This window comes from Lynx rufus, unplaced genomic scaffold (assembly GCF_022079265.1).
Source record: "Lynx rufus isolate CCGP_SWC_20201006 ecotype Redwood Valley unplaced genomic scaffold, mLynRuf1.p SCAF_2, whole genome shotgun sequence".
NCBI classification, from domain to species: Eukaryota; Metazoa; Chordata; class Mammalia; order Carnivora; family Felidae; genus Lynx; species Lynx rufus.
The window spans coordinates 79,919,167-79,934,709 of NW_025814834.1; the positions used below are offsets into that span (position 1 = coordinate 79,919,167).

A 15,543-nucleotide genomic window follows, 5' to 3' on the forward strand; every position below is an offset into this window, starting at 1 on the left:
AATCAAATATAAAAAGTTATGAGAACTAAAACTATAAAAATCCTACAAAAATGCACAGGGAAAAAGATTCATGGCACTGGATTTGGCAACAATTTCATGTCTATGACACCAAAAGCACAGGCAATTAAAGAAAATCTAATTTTTATGGGACTTCAAAACTAAAAACTGGGCACCTGGGTGGCTCAGTCGGTTTAGCATTCAACTCTTGGATTTAGCCTGAGTCATGCATGATCTCACAGTTCATGAGTTCAAGCCCCACATCTTGGGATACCCTCTCTCACTCTCTCTGCCTTTCCCCTTGCTCATTCACTTTCTCTCTCTCTCAAAATAAACTTAAAAACTAAAAACTCCTGTGCACCAAAGGATATTATCAATTGAAAAGATATTTGAAAAAAATATTTGAAAAATATTTGAAAATCCCAGACCTATAAGGGTTAACATCCAAAATAAAGAACTCCTCCTACAACTCAACAACAAAAATGAAACACCCAAATAAAAAGTGGGCAGGGCTGCCTGAGTGGCTCAGTCGGTTAAACATTCAAGTCTGGATTTCAGATCAGGCCATGCATGATCTCACGGTGGGGCTCAAGGATCAAGCCCCACATCGAGCTCTGTGCTGGGCACAGAGGGTGCTGAAGATTCTCTCTCTCTCTCTCTCTCTCTCTCTCTCTCTCTCTCTCTCTCTCTCTCTCTCTCTCTCTCTCTCTCTCTCCAACAACTCCCCAGTGCTCTTGCTCTCTATAAAAACAAAAACCCACCAGCCACAAAACAACTTATTGAGTTACACTATAACTACTATGGATATCACTTGGATTACCATGAGAAAAACCAAAAGGAAAGCTCTAGAATGTTCAAACTGGTGTGAAAGCTAAGCACTACCATAAACAGCACCATGCTAAAAAAAAATACAAATAAAAACTACGACTAAGAAAACGTATTAAAGGGAAACACCAAACTTAAGAGTGACTAAAAGATTCACAGGGAATAGTACCTGCTATCTACTGGACACAGTGGGACAGCCCTGAGCTAAAGTACTTTCAAATATGATTAAAACCAGAGAGGGGAAGCAGGAAAATGGGAAGACCCTCTGCCCAAGGTTAATGCCCAGGAAGAAAGAAATTCTAAGTTATTCAAACAGGAAAGAGAAAGAAGAGGTTGGTTGCTGTAACTAGTCTGCTCCACTGGAAACGGCTTTATAAGAAAATCACCTAAATGTGAAAAATTCATTAGGCCAATAGACTTATGTTTCAAGAAGGCCGACATAATACAGCTCAGCCTGAAAGTCACCTTTCACCTCAACATATGGTATAAAGAAAAACCCTTTATCCCCACTATATACAACTTTGGGTATTACTACCAAAGGTATTGTCATGGACAAAGATGTAAGCAAGCTGGGTCCTGTGACACAACAAACACGTAAGGTTACTCTGCAGAAATATGCCCAAGTTACTAGCAATCCTGAAAATGATGGATGCAGAGATGCGGTCTTACTGGCTTGACAGCAGTTACATACAAGTAACTCTTTACAATTACTGAAGACTGCACACCAATCAGGAAAACCCACCATTACTATGATTATTTCTTGTATGTCTGCAATCACCAAGAGAACTATTTACTGTATTGTCAAAAACATGAAAATGGCCCAGTTTTACAAAACAAAATGTTCTGGAATGGCTATCATATCAAAAAACAAAAAAAAACAAGTTTGGCAAGGATGTGGGAAAATTGGAGCCCTGGTGTATTACTGGTAGGAATGTAAAATAGTGCAGCCACTATAGAAAACAGTTTGGAACCAGCAATTCCACTCTTACACATATATCCAAGAGAACGAAAAGTAGAGAATACAAAAGATATTTGTACATCCAAGTTCACAGCAATTATTCACAATAGCTGAAAGGTAGAAACAACTCAAATATCTGTCAACAAATGAGTAAACAAACTGAGTTACACACCATGAAATATTCAGTTGTAAAAAAGAATGAAATTTAGTTAATTTCTACAACATGAATAAAACTTGAAAAAATGTCTAGCATAAACCATAAATAGAAAGACAAATAGTGCATGATTCCATTTATGTGGGATGCCTAGAATTAGCAAATCCATAGAGACAGCAAGTAGAACAGCAGTTACCAGAGGCTGGGGCTAGGAGACCAAAGAAGTTCTTGCTTAACATATATAAAATTGTTGGAGAATATAAAGTTTTGGGTATAGATAATAGTGACGTTTACAAAACTTGTGTATATATTTAATGACAATGAAATGTACGTAGGACGGTTACGATAAATAGGTTTATTTATCACAGCAAAGAAAAACACCTCCCCTCTCCTTAGAAAAAAACCTGGCGGGGCGCCTGGGTGGCTCAGTAGGTTAAGCGGCCGACTTCAGCTCAGGTCATGATCTCACGGTCCGTGAGTTCGAGCCCCGCATCGGGCTCTGTGCTGACAGCTCAGAGCCTGGAGCCTGTTTCAGATTTTGTGTCTCCCTCTCTCTGACCCTCCCCCGTTCATGCTCTGTCTCTCTGTCTCAAAAATAAATAAACATTAAAAAAAAAAACTTAAAAAAAAAAACCTGGTTTAAAGAAGACAGAACACGTGATTGATCCTCATTATTCATCAGAATTAAGTTCTATAAAGTCCACTGCAAACACTGTGTTAGCAAGTACTGAGCCCTTGCTCCTAGGGAAGATGCAGGTTAGGCTCCTATGAGAACCTTTTCTGTCAACCAATCGACATCAATCTTATATTTATTTGTTTAAAGATACCGTATGTATTGTTGATTCATGAACAATGAACTCACAGCCAACAGCACTGTAACTCATGCCTGAACAGAGCTTATCTAATACGTGTAATTTCTGAGGCGCCTGGGTGGCTCTGTTGGTTAAGCGTCCAACTTCATCTCAGGTCATGATCTTGTGGCCGGTGGGTTCAAGCCCCACGTTGGGCTTTGTGCTGACAGCTCAGAGCCTGGAGCCTGCTTCACATTCTGCGTCTCCCTCTCTGTCTGTCCCTTCCCCGCTCATGCATGTGCTCTCTCTCTCTCTCTCTCTCTCAAAAATAAATACAAACATTAAAGAAAATTTTAAAAAATAATACATATAATTTCTCCCCAGGGCACATCACATAATCTTCCTGTGTTTAAGAATCATGGACAACACTTTGGCACTAAGCCTGAGGGTCATTTAAAACTAAATTCACCAAGAAAAAGCACAAAATGTGGAAAATATGTCACCAAGCAGATTATGAAAAGGACATCTGTTTACAAATGAATACTGAGAGCTCAAATAAAAAGGCAGCGCATAACGTTGCTCTACCTCAGCTGGGAACCTGCACGCTGGGGTGGATCTCTTTTGCCATTTTGCAGATTTGCAATTGACTGGAAAAGCAAAAGTATTTACAGTGGGTTTGCAAACAAATTTTATTAAGCAGCTGAATTTACATCTATAGGATCAGCTCCACTATGTAAAGTTAAGACGCGAAAGAAACTCATGTATAAACTACGAAATATTCATGATCTGTGGACTTACCTTCCCAAGAAGTTTGACAAACAAAGGCCACAATTTTAACACATAAGTCTCATTCTTACTCATAAATAGCTTTTGGAGTTCTGAAAGTAATTTCTGCAAACAAATGCAAAAATATTTACCAAAAGACTCTTGCGAAAACAAAATATGCAGTATCAGACTATCTTAGTTGAATAGCTTTTCCCAATATTTTATTAGAAAATTTCCAAGTATATAGCAAAGCTGAAAGTTTTACATTGAATTTCCAAATATAAATACATACCATTAACATCTTACGATAACTGTCTTATCACAAATCTGGCCATTCCTCCATCTATCAATTGAGCTTAATTTTCTTCTACCAATATACGTTTCCCAGAAAACCAGCATGTATACCATAAGAGTTCAAATGATAACATTTTAACTTAAAAATACATTAACAGCTTCATGGGTAGCAGACACCTGAGAACATTTTAGTTCAAATTTATGAAGAATTTTATATATACTCTTGGAAAATAAATTTATCAAAATAAAAAAACTTGCAAAGACATTGGAGCTACTTTAGTAGTCTCCAAACATTACCATAAGGCCTCTCGAATTTTAAAAAATAAACAAAATCCCAGGTTTTAAAATCTGGAAGCCTCCCTCACTACACCTGGATTACTGAAGTTACCTCTGAAGTACCTTCCCTTCTTCTACTCAACCCCTCTAGAGTCTATTCTCAACACAGGCACAACAATCCCTTTAAAGCCCAAGTCAGTACATATAACGCTCAATACTCAAAACCTTCAAATACAGTTTTCAATAAAAGAAAGTGAAAAATTCCTTACAATATCTCCCAAGGTCCTATGTGATTTGGCCCTCTGTTCCTCTGACATCATCTCCTATCCTCTCACCCTCATTCACTCTATCATATTGCCCTTGCCAGTGTTCACTGAACACCAACTAACACACAACCATCAGAACAGGGCCCTTTGCTCTCAGTTTCTCCTGCCTGGAATTAACTTACTCCATATTATCCAAGTAGCTAATTCTTGTACCACTTTCAAATCACTGCTCAAATATCCTATTCTTTTTCCTTCCCTGACTGCCACACCCTTCCTCTACAATGGCACTCTTCCTCTAGTCTGTTTTCCATCATGTTCTTCACTGAATATACTGTATTCTTTATTGCCTCTCCCACTAGACAATAAGCTCCACAAGTTCCTTTTGTTCTTTGCTATATTCAGTGTCTAAAACAATGCCTGGCATATACAGGTGCTAAATAAATATTTGTTACAAGAAATAAAGATAGAAAAGCTTATTAGGAAAAGTTATTAGTAAACAATACATTATATGCACTTATGTGCTTTAAATTTATACCTATTGAGATTGTGTAAAACAATCCAAATAGCACTCAAATTAGTTAATGTTCTCCCTTTTCCAGAAATGCAATCCCTTTCGGGGCGCCTCGGTGGCTCAATTAGTTGAGTGTCCCAACTTTGGCTCAGGTCATGACCTCACATTTTGGGAGTTCAAGCCCCGCGTAGGGCTCGGTACTGACAGCCTGGAGCCTGCTTCTGATTCTGTATGTATCTCTCTCTCTCTCTCTCTCTTTGCCCCTCCCCTGCTCATGCTCTGTCTCTCTTGCTCTCAAAAATAAATAAACATTAAAAAAAAAAAAGAAATGCAATCCCTTTCAATCACTATTCATTGGTGATGAAGTAAAATGCCTAGATCCTACAAACACTGAATAGACACTCCTTCCTTAATCTAGGAGCAGTGTGCCTACACTGCCTTAAGCAATTACTTATGTTTTATTCGAAGAGGAACTTCCTATATCATAATGAAATGATACCACTATGAGCTCTAAGCTTGGGCCAGAAATTTACAATTCAGTATCCAAAAAAATCCTTAAAGTAATACTTACAGTAGTCATAAGCTGCTCTGTGATAGATGCTATTTCTTGTTGTTTTTGAAGCAATAACGGCATTCCCATCTCTAAAGCAGTTGCTCCTCTCAAATGTACCTTTTGGGCTGAATGAACCACTAACGGTATGACCAGTTTTGCCCACCTAATTGACTCTTCTCCCATTTGAACTGGGGCTTGTTCAATTAGCCTATAATAAAAAAGTCAACGAATAAATTAGCTTGACCTCACCTTTTATGTCTAAACTACTAGGAAAATAACCAGCACAAAGAAATATACCTAGTACGGTCCATTTGTTTCAGAATACGCACACACATATACATATACGCATACACACACAGATCGAACTTTTACTTGCTAATTTGTAGATTTCCATATTACTTTTTTTTAATGGTTATTTGTAGAGAGAGCACACACACGCAAGCGGGTGAGGGGCAGAGAGAAAGAGGGAGAGAGAATCCCAAGCAGGTGCCGCACCATCAGTGCAGAGCCCAACTAGAGGCTCAATCTCAAAAACTGTGAGATCATGACCTGAGCCAAAAATCAAGAGCCAGACACTTAACTGACTGAGCCACCCAGGCATCCCTAGTATCAATGTTTTTATACAATTAAATTTAACCTTCTTTTAGAAGATAGCCAGAGAATGGTAACATGTAAGCATCACTCAGGGCATCAGAACACTAAGTAGAGTTAAGGCAAATAGCTCAATTAAAGAAAACTTTAAAGAATGGAAAAACGACGTAAGACAAATCACAGCAACAAAGTCTTTGTGCTGTTAGTATGTCCTTTAAAGCGCAGGGATGGATAGAAGTTAGGGGATTTTCCTGTTCTCCCATTTGCTGCTAGTCACTGTTATTGCCTTCTGACATATCCCCTAAGTCTACCTGAAAGCCTATTATTCTTTAAACTCTTGCAAAAGCTTTAATGGAAATAATTTTTAAAATCAGAACTCTGTTACCAGCATCAGCACAACCAAGACTTTTTCTTTATTTTTATGTACACTCTCTGCCCAACATGGGGCTCAAACATATGACCCCAAGATCAAGAGTCGCATACGTTACCAAATGAACCAGCCAGGCACCCCAACGAAGACTTTATTTTTATGACTCAGTAAAAATAAACAAGGAAACCTACTAATTTAAACTCATCTAATTCCTTCTTTTTCCTGTTATCTTTTCTCCTTGAGACTTTTAGAAGACATTTTCGTTCTTTAAATGTCTAACTCAAGTTCCCAAAGTCCACTCTTTGAAGTGAATTCTAAATGTACTGCAATTATTCTTCCAAAGCAGCAAACTCATACCTTATGATGACATTTAATGCTTCATAATCAACAACAGCAGAATGCAGCTCTCCTCTATTAAATACTATTTCTAATGAATCAATTATAGTGGATACCTAAAAGACAGAACCAAATAAATACAAATCAAGTAAACCTGAATTTTTTAAGTGGTGCGTAGTTACGAAAACTTACATAAAAACCATACTCACTACTTTGCCAATGATTTCAGTGGAAAACGTCTGCTTGGATATCACCCAAAGTGCCCTAGTACGTACATTTTTGTCTGAGCTCTTAACACTATCATTCAATTTTAAAAGCAGTTCTTCAATATCTGTGTCTGAAAAACAAGCAGCTTTAATTATGTAAAACAGTTTATATCCTTTAAAATCTCAAATATAGAAATAGAGCAAAACATACTCTACATTGTCAAAAAATTAAATGCATATCCAGAGATTAGGATCAGTGAACCAATGTTGGTATCAAACTTCTTCCCAAAACACAAAACTTTATCAGAGAAAACAAACAATAGATTTAATTTTGTGCAACTGAAAAAACTGTATAGGCATCATTAATAGCCTTGAACATATAAGACAAATTTTGGCAAGATGTTATAAATCCTATACCTCTGCTCTAAAATGAACTTCTACTTTAGATTGGGAACATTTCCACATGTAAAAAAGAATAGGCAGAAACTTTACCTTCAGAAAGAAAGATGGTAATAACTTTAAGGAATCCTTATTCCCTATCCCTGATTTCTCCCTCTGTAAAGTTCACCTCCAAGGTTTGCATTAAAATGGCAAACTACAGGAGAGCCTGGGTGGCTCAGTGGGTTGAGAGTCAGACTCTCAGTTTCAGCTAAAGATCTCATGGTTTGTGGGTTTGAACCCCCCCCCCCAATCAGGCTCCACGCTATGAGCAGAGTCTACTTGGGACTCTTTCTTCCTCTCTCTGCCCCTCTCTTGTTCTCTCAAATAAATTAAAAAAATAAAATAAAATGGCAGACTACAAAAGAATAATTAAGATTACTTGAAAACTTAGCTACTTTTGGTTCCAAATTACCCCAATACCACTACGTGAAAGATCTTCAATTCAGCATGTTCCTTAGTGCATATGCTTGTTTTATACTACAATAAATGACCATCTAAATTACTAACTTCTAAAGCAGATATGCTTTATACAGGAAAAGGTTCAATTTTCACTGCAATCATTTTTAAAATAGACTTATGCTCTTTTTAGAGCAAATTTTATGGTATCAGAGTTAAAGCTACATCTAGAAAAAAGATCTTCTAACGATGACAAAACATCATTTCTTTGTCAAAAGCAAATCCTAGACTACAAATCACAAAACTAATAGAAAAGTAACAGTACTTTTAACATACCAAACTATATTTATAAACTCTAAAAAATATTAAGTCATAATAAATTTACCTGATAATCCTGAGGTAATTTTGGGATTATACAAACAAAACCCCAAGGCCTGTAGAGCAGCACTACTGAGGTCTGAGTTTTGACTGGAAATGTGAATCTGTAAAAACAAAAAGCACATTTGTTACAATTACAACTGTAAATAAATTCTTAAGGAACAAAAGTGGACCAGAAAACAAGATTATTTTAGCCTAATCAATCAAATGTTTGAGTAGATAAAAAAGGAATAAAATCAGGAGTCATGTACATAGCTTGGCCAAAAAAGGAAGAATGGCACTAGATACAGACCACCTAAAAAAAAGTGTTCTCTTAAAAGATAAAGAATGTCTCCAACTCCACACACCTGAAGGCAATAAAAAAAAACAACAAATGGAAAATGCTGAAGACACCTCCACAAAAGATAGGCAAAAGACTCAAAGACAAAAGCTGACATTCTAGCTTTAGAGTGGAGTGACACCTCTACGACAGGGAGGAATTGGAATGTAACATTGACTGAGAATCTAAAGTGATAGAAGCTTTAAGCATTATCTGAATCTTTTAAAAGAAATCCCTACTTTGCAGATTGGAAAATTTGAATGTCCATCTGGAATTCAAAGCCCAATCCATATTATGTATGTGAAAGCTGTAAAATCCCAAACCTGTCAAAGGTAATCTTGCTATATTCCCCAACCCTACAATTATTTGTAACCCTGTGTTTTTCTTGGTACCATTTCCTATTCCAAAGTGATTTATCTTCAAATCCTCCCACTGCTCTGAATCAGATATCCAAGAAATTCTCAGCTATTTGCTGCTCTTGAGCAGGAAAAATAGTCAAGTATATGAACAGACACTTCCTTGGGACACCTTTTATAATTAATCAAACAAAACAATAAAAAAGACCAAACTCGGGGCGCCTGGGTGGCGCAGTCGGTTAAGCGTCCGACTTCAGCCAGGTCACGATCTCGCGGTCCGGGAGTTCGAGCCCCGCGTCAGGCTCTGGGCTGATGGCTCAGAGCCTGGAGCCTGTTTCCGATTCTGTGTCTCCCTCTCTCTCTCTGCCCCTCCCCCGTTCATGCTCTGTCTCTCTCTGTCCCCAAAATAAATAAACGTTGAAAAAAAAAAAAAAAATTAAAAAAAAAAAAAAAGACCAAACTCTGGAGCATAAGAGATAACAGAACAACCAGTTCAAAGAACCACAAAAAGACAGTCTTAAACACCTAAGACTTTGAGAGCTACTGCTGTATCTCCAGGAGAATATCTATGATGAACTTTTATTAAATATATATTGCCTGAAAGTATTCCTTAACAGTGTTGTCTTCAAGAATGCTTGGGGCGGGGGCGGGGGGGGGGGGGGACACCTGGGTGGTTCAGTGGGTTAAGTCTCTGACTTCAGCTCAGGTCATGTTCTCCAGGTTCAGGTTCGGGAGTTCGAGCCCTGTGTCAGGCTCTGTACTGACAGCTTGGAGCCTGGAGCCTGCTTCTGATTCTGTCTCCCTCTCTCTGCCCCTCCCCCCCTTCATGCTTTGTCTCTCTCTCAAAAATAAATAAACATTAAAAAAAAATGTTGTGGGTTCCTAGACTTGATACTAACAGTATTCTAAATACAGAAACATGTTGTATTTCGACCAGCCTGGTTCTTGTTCTAAAGGAGTTCAATTATCCTTGCAGTGCTTAATAATTCACCCAGAAAGCTTTTGTTGATTGTCAAGCTTCTGTTGATTTTACTATTAACCACCCACATGCTTCCAAATAATTATTCATCAGGCATTTAAGTTACAAATTCTATTAACAGTGCATGCCACTGAGTTCCTGATCTTGCATGTTCTCAAACACCAAATTTATAAAAATGCATGTTTTCATCGCATCCAATATACTGCTGGAATGTGAAAAATGGTAAGGAAAAAAAATGAGACAATACGATTAACGTTGTTTAATAATACTATTAACAAGCCTTGAACTACTACACAAAAAAGCTCCTGCTTACATGAACAAAAAGCACTGAGGACTGTAAGAGGTACACTTAAGGATAAGGAGTACCTTAAATGCCTCAACATTTAGGCAGAAATCATGCTAAAATGTACACTAAGTATGACAGAATACTTTTTTTTAAAGCACAAAAACACAGTCATAAAAATAAGAACTCTGGAGATTCAGTTCAACCTTTTCATTCTAAAAAGCAAGGAATTCAGAAGTTGGGTGTTAGGGGCAGTCACAAAGCCACTGTACACTCAAGTGAGGATAACAACAGAAGTCCTCAGTCTGATGTTAAACACCTCCCGAAAAATAAGCAAAAAAGATAACAATAACAGTTTTTTAACCAGGCAAGAGTGGCAAAAACTGATGGTGAATGAAGGCTTTAAAAAAATAAAAAAAAATGAATGCTACCCACAAAACAAAGACAAAATTACAGAAATCGTTTACTTAGAAGTACACTCCTATCAAACGGCAGAAAACATGAAATAATCTCTGATAATTGCTCTTAAATTAAAAGCACAGGTTTTAGATTATGTAGCCATAGGCAACATTAGGCAAGTTAAACCAATTTCTTCTACAAAGTGGGGATTAAAGAGTACCCTCATAGGGACATAGAGGATTAAGTGGCAGAATACATGTAAACTAATTTTAATAGTACTTGATACATATTAAGTACTCAAAATAATCCTGCTTTTGTTTCATTTCAAAATTTTTTTGAATTTATTCATTCTGAGAGAGCAGGGAGAAGCAGAGAGAGAGGAGAGGGAGAATCCCAAGCAGGCTCCGAGCTGTTAGTTGGGAGCCCAACTCGAACTCAGGAACCATGAGATTATGACCTGAGTCAAAATCAAGAATCAGAGGCTACACTGACTGAGCCACCCAGGCGCCTCTCATTTCAAAGCTCTTTTGAGTGGGGCACCTGGGTGACTCAGTCAGTTGAGCATCTGACTTTGGCTCAGGTCATGATCTCACGGTTGGCGGGTTGCAGCCCTGTACTGAGTTCAGAGCCTGGAGCCTACTTAGGATTCTGTGTCTCCCTCGCCGTCTCTCCCTCTCCCCCGCTCACAGTCACTGTCTCTCTGAAAAAATAAATATTATAAAAAACAATAACAAAGTTCTTATGAGTTAGCTGGTAAAATCTTTTTCCTACAAAGTAAAAACCATTCAATAAACAGAGACATACTTTTAAAACTCTGAATAGCCGAGAAAGTTTTCTCTCAATTTCCATAATGACTTCTTTTCCATCTTCTCCAGTCATTCGACTTAAAAGCAGAAAGAACACAAGGTTATGCAAATGACACACAAAAGAAATTATAATCATTCCCTAAAATACTCACTTGTATACTCTTTTCTACAATTTGTTAGAACTCTACCAATTTGATTGGTCCAGTGCTTAAAATACTTAATACTTGTATATACAATTTATCATGTAATATGTCCAAAATTAACGCAGAAAAATACCCTAAGAATAACTTTTGCATCCAAAGTGTACACATTTGGGCAGTATCACTATGTGAAAAGGAAACATGAAAACCTAGCTCCAATTACCAATTTACTAGAAATTTACTGTGCCTTTATAGTTTTGTGCCAATTGTTACAATTGTTAGCATTTCCGAATAACTACAGATAATTCAGCAAAATACGATTTGCAAAGAAAAAAATACTGCAAGGCATTTGCAATTAAAAATGAAACCCGGGTTACTGCTCCCTATTAAAAAAGCAATTCTGGGTTGCCACGTTGCCCCAAATACATGGGCAACTTACACTGAAAACCATCCCGCCAGCACACCCACTTCTAACGCAACTTAAAAAAAAAAAAATGCTTCGCCTGCGAGACGCACGTGCGGGCTTCCTCATTCCAAACACACGCCCTGAGCGCTGCAGCAACACCGGGGACGTCACTTAGCACGCAAACACCACCCCCCCACCTTGCCCACGACCCCGGCGTCCTCATAGCAAGCAGACTTCTAGAATACACAAACTGTTTTGCGTGCCCCACCGCAACTATCTCCTCCCCAACCCCAGCGGGCCTTACCTGGTCAGAGTCAGGTAAGCGTCGGTCTGCTCTCCAAGGGGGGCGGAAGGGTCTTCCAAAGTCTCCAACAGCGGCGCCAGGGGGCTTGCACCCGGGGCCGTCATGTCGGCCACCCTGAGGCATGAACCGGAAAAGGAGAAAATCCAGTGACCGACAGAAACAGCCCCGCAGTAGCTCGGTCGGAGTCCGGGCCCCAGACCCGAGCGCCCGACCCCAGCTTCACTGCACCACTGCGTCTACATGCCTGGCCCCTGGCCCCCAAATCCAAGACTCTAACCTCCTCCTGAGCCTCGCAACACGCAGCCGGGTCCACGCTGCGCTCCGGCCCAGGCCCGCTCCCGCCACCACTTTCCCGGGCAGCTTTCAACAGTGGGAGGAGACCCGCGGGGGGCGGGAGAAGCCCGGGGAGCAAGGCACCTCGCCGCGAGGGGGCGGAGGGTGAGCCTCAGTGAGGGTTCCTCGCGGCCTAGCACTGTGACCCAGATATTTACCCCACGTACGAAGATCAGGACTGCGTCCTCTCCGCCGCTAGCCCGCGGCACCCGGACGCAGCCGGAACTCGACTTTCCCGGCTCGGGCTGTTTACTCTCGCGTGCGGCTCGCTCCCGCCTAGGCCAAGATGGCAGCGGGGGCGGGCCCACGAGCGCGCGGGAGCAGGGCAGGCCTGACGGGAGAGCCTCGAGCCAATCCAACAGGCAGCGGCGCGCCTAAATCATCGATCGCCTCCCTGCTCTGTCGGCTGCTTAGTCTCTCCCATCAGGGCATCTTGCAGGTGGGGGTGTTTGGGCCTAAATTTAAACGCCGAGGGACTTGAAATTCAAAATGTGAGTGAGTCCCCGAAGTTCATCAGACTAAACTTAGTGGGCCTTAAGACTCTTTTCAAACTCCAAGCCCTGTGCTTCTTGAAATATTAGCAACAAATCTTATAGTAAGAGGAGATGGGACCATATTGTAATGTTTAAGACTAGGAGCTGCATCGGGGCTCCTGGGTGGCTCAGTCGGTTAAGCGTCGGACTTCGGCTCAGGTCATGATCTCACGGTCCGTGAGTTCGAGCCCCATGTCAGGCTCTGTGCTGACAGCTCAGAGTCTGAAGCCTGCTTCGGATTCTGTGTCTCCCTCTCTCTCTGACCTTCCCCCGTTCATGCTCTGTCTCTCTCTGTCTCAAAAATAAATAAACATTTAAAAAAAAAAAAAAGACTAGGAGCTGCATCTAGATTGTTGTATATTCAAAACCTAGCTCTGTGTGACGTTAGCAAATTAAACAACCTTTCTATGCCTCAATTTCCTTCTCCAGAATATAGCAATGATGTTTGTAACTACTTCAGGTGAAAGTGAAGTGATGAAAGGTAGGAGAAGCCTAGGGTTTCCAAATTTTAAGTGTACATAACAATGGCCTGGGGATATTCATGATTAAAGTGCAGATTTCTGGGCCCCACCTTTAGACATTGTGATTCAGTAGATTTAGGTAGCTCCCGAGGATCTGCATTCCTTTATTTAGGCCCCAGGTGTCGAAGGGTGGGAGGTTGGCCAGGACTTCGCACTTGGAGAAAGGACTGGAAACCCTTGACGAACAATTAATATGCTGCTCCCCTTATCTTAGGCCTCGGAGCACTGTCGATATCACCCAGGATTGTATCAACTTCAACCCAGGCATCTAAGGCCCAACAGCAAGTGGTTCGTCCACTTCAGCTTAACAGGTTTCGGATCCCCTACCCCGAAAGTCTCCTCTTACCCTGAGCACAGCTATCAGCTCCAGAGGTCAGGACTGCCTTTTGCCCTTCTCTGTTCCTAGCCAAGTGTCTGCCAAACTAAGTGCTCAATACAGAGCATGTTTCTTAAGCAAAAAAATGAAAGAAGAAAGGGAAGGAGACATAAACAGATCTTGTGAGCCAAACTACAGAAATTGAGGGCTTAAAAAATTGTGAAGACTTGTGTCTGGGTGAAATGTAGAGACACTATAGAAGAAATGGTAGAGAAAGGTTTTCAGTGCAGCGTGATAATGAGTTCTATAACCTTCAGAGGAATTTGTTCTCATTTTCTGGGCTTTGGCAAGACAACACAGATACTGAAGAAAGTAAAGGGATTATTAGACAATAAATGAAATACATGGTTAGGTTCACAACATTAAGATTTCAGTATAGTAGAGTTGTTGTGTTGGAAAGAGAGAGGACTTGAAACCAATTTTTTTAATGTGACTATGAGATGAGATTAGTGAAAAGAACATTGAGCTTGCCTTAAGACAAATACCTCCGCCCAATCCTTTTATGCCTTCCTCTGCTTTATTCTTCCAGCACTTATCACTACCTGATATTGTATCATATGTCTGTTTTTTATTGTCTATCTCTCCCCATGAGAATGTAAATTCCTTGAGTATAGGGACCACAAAGAAGAGGTTGGTGTGGTCATGTTGCTCGTACCTCTTTCAAATGCATAGTCCTTTGATCTTAGTAAAATGTTTGGTAGCATTTTATCATTGTCACTGCCAGTGACTGAAATCTTTCAGTGGTTCCCATCAATCATAGGATAAATTTCAGGGGGCGCCTGGGTGGCTCAATCAGTTAAGTATCTGACTTCAACTCGGGTCATGATCTCAAGTTTATGAGTTTGGGTCCCATGTCGGGCTCTGTGCTGACAGCTCAGAACCTGGAGCCTGCTTCAGATTCTGTGTCTCCCTCTCTCTCTGCCCCTCCCCTGCTCCTGCACACATGTGCATGCCTCTCTCTCTCTCTCTCTCTCTCCCCTAAAAATAAACATTAAAAGATTTTTTTTAAAAAACTATAGGATGAATTTCAAAACATGGAAGCCTATGATGATTGGGCCACTGCTAACACTTCATATCCAGCCTTACCTCCGCTTCAGCTAAGTTCGAAACAGTCTGCAGGGTCTCTATTCTGTCTTTGAAGATCTGTGTTGTTCCTTGTGTTTAGAACATTAATTCCCTTTTTCAAGTGTAATAAACAAGGGTGTATTAAAATCACAACTTTTTATTAAATCCTTCCCTTATCTACTGACATAGATCCCTACTGACATAGGTCTTTATTCAGAGATCTGTTGAAATAAGTATCTTGGTAATTTATTATTGTTTATATATGTCTGCCTTATATGTCTGCAGTGGCAGAGTTGAGGGTTGGTCTGAGGACAATTGTTCTAGCCTAATCTCAATCAGTGCGCCTCCCTCTTTTTTGGTATTTTTCTCAGACCTCAGCTAAAGTGCTAAGAGATTACAGAGTCATTAAGACAAATCCCCTTCCCCACCCATACCCCTCTCTCCACACCCTTCCAAATAGATTACTATCCCCGAGCTTCTCTTTTATAGAAATTCTAAAACTACCACCATGAATCTTGTCTTGCTAGGCAATAAGTTCGTAGTACCTGGCACCCAATAAGTACATTCTGAATTAATTTTTTTTATTAAAAAAAATTTTTTTTAATGTTTTTATTT

The 15,543-nt window shown here is 40.0% G+C and overlaps 1 protein-coding gene across 1 annotated transcript in view; it reads right to left on the reverse strand.

Moving 5' to 3' along the window:
- RIF1 (replication timing regulatory factor 1) overlaps positions 1-12,655 on the reverse strand; it is a 72,230-nt gene extending 59,575 nt beyond the window's left edge. The window contains exons 1-8 of the mRNA XM_047083997.1: positions 12,592-12,655; positions 12,101-12,214; positions 11,249-11,327; positions 8,116-8,212; positions 6,897-7,024; positions 6,709-6,803; positions 5,409-5,598; positions 3,524-3,616 (exon numbers count right to left, since the gene is read on the reverse strand). Coding sequence (XP_046939953.1) covers positions 3,524-3,616; positions 5,409-5,598; positions 6,709-6,803; positions 6,897-7,024; positions 8,116-8,212; positions 11,249-11,327; positions 12,101-12,204 — 786 coding nt within the window. The 5' untranslated portion in view covers positions 12,205-12,214; positions 12,592-12,655. The remainder of the gene's footprint in view (positions 1-3,523; positions 3,617-5,408; positions 5,599-6,708; positions 6,804-6,896; positions 7,025-8,115; positions 8,213-11,248; positions 11,328-12,100; positions 12,215-12,591) is intronic.
- Between the last annotated feature and the right edge of the window lie 2,888 nt (positions 12,656-15,543).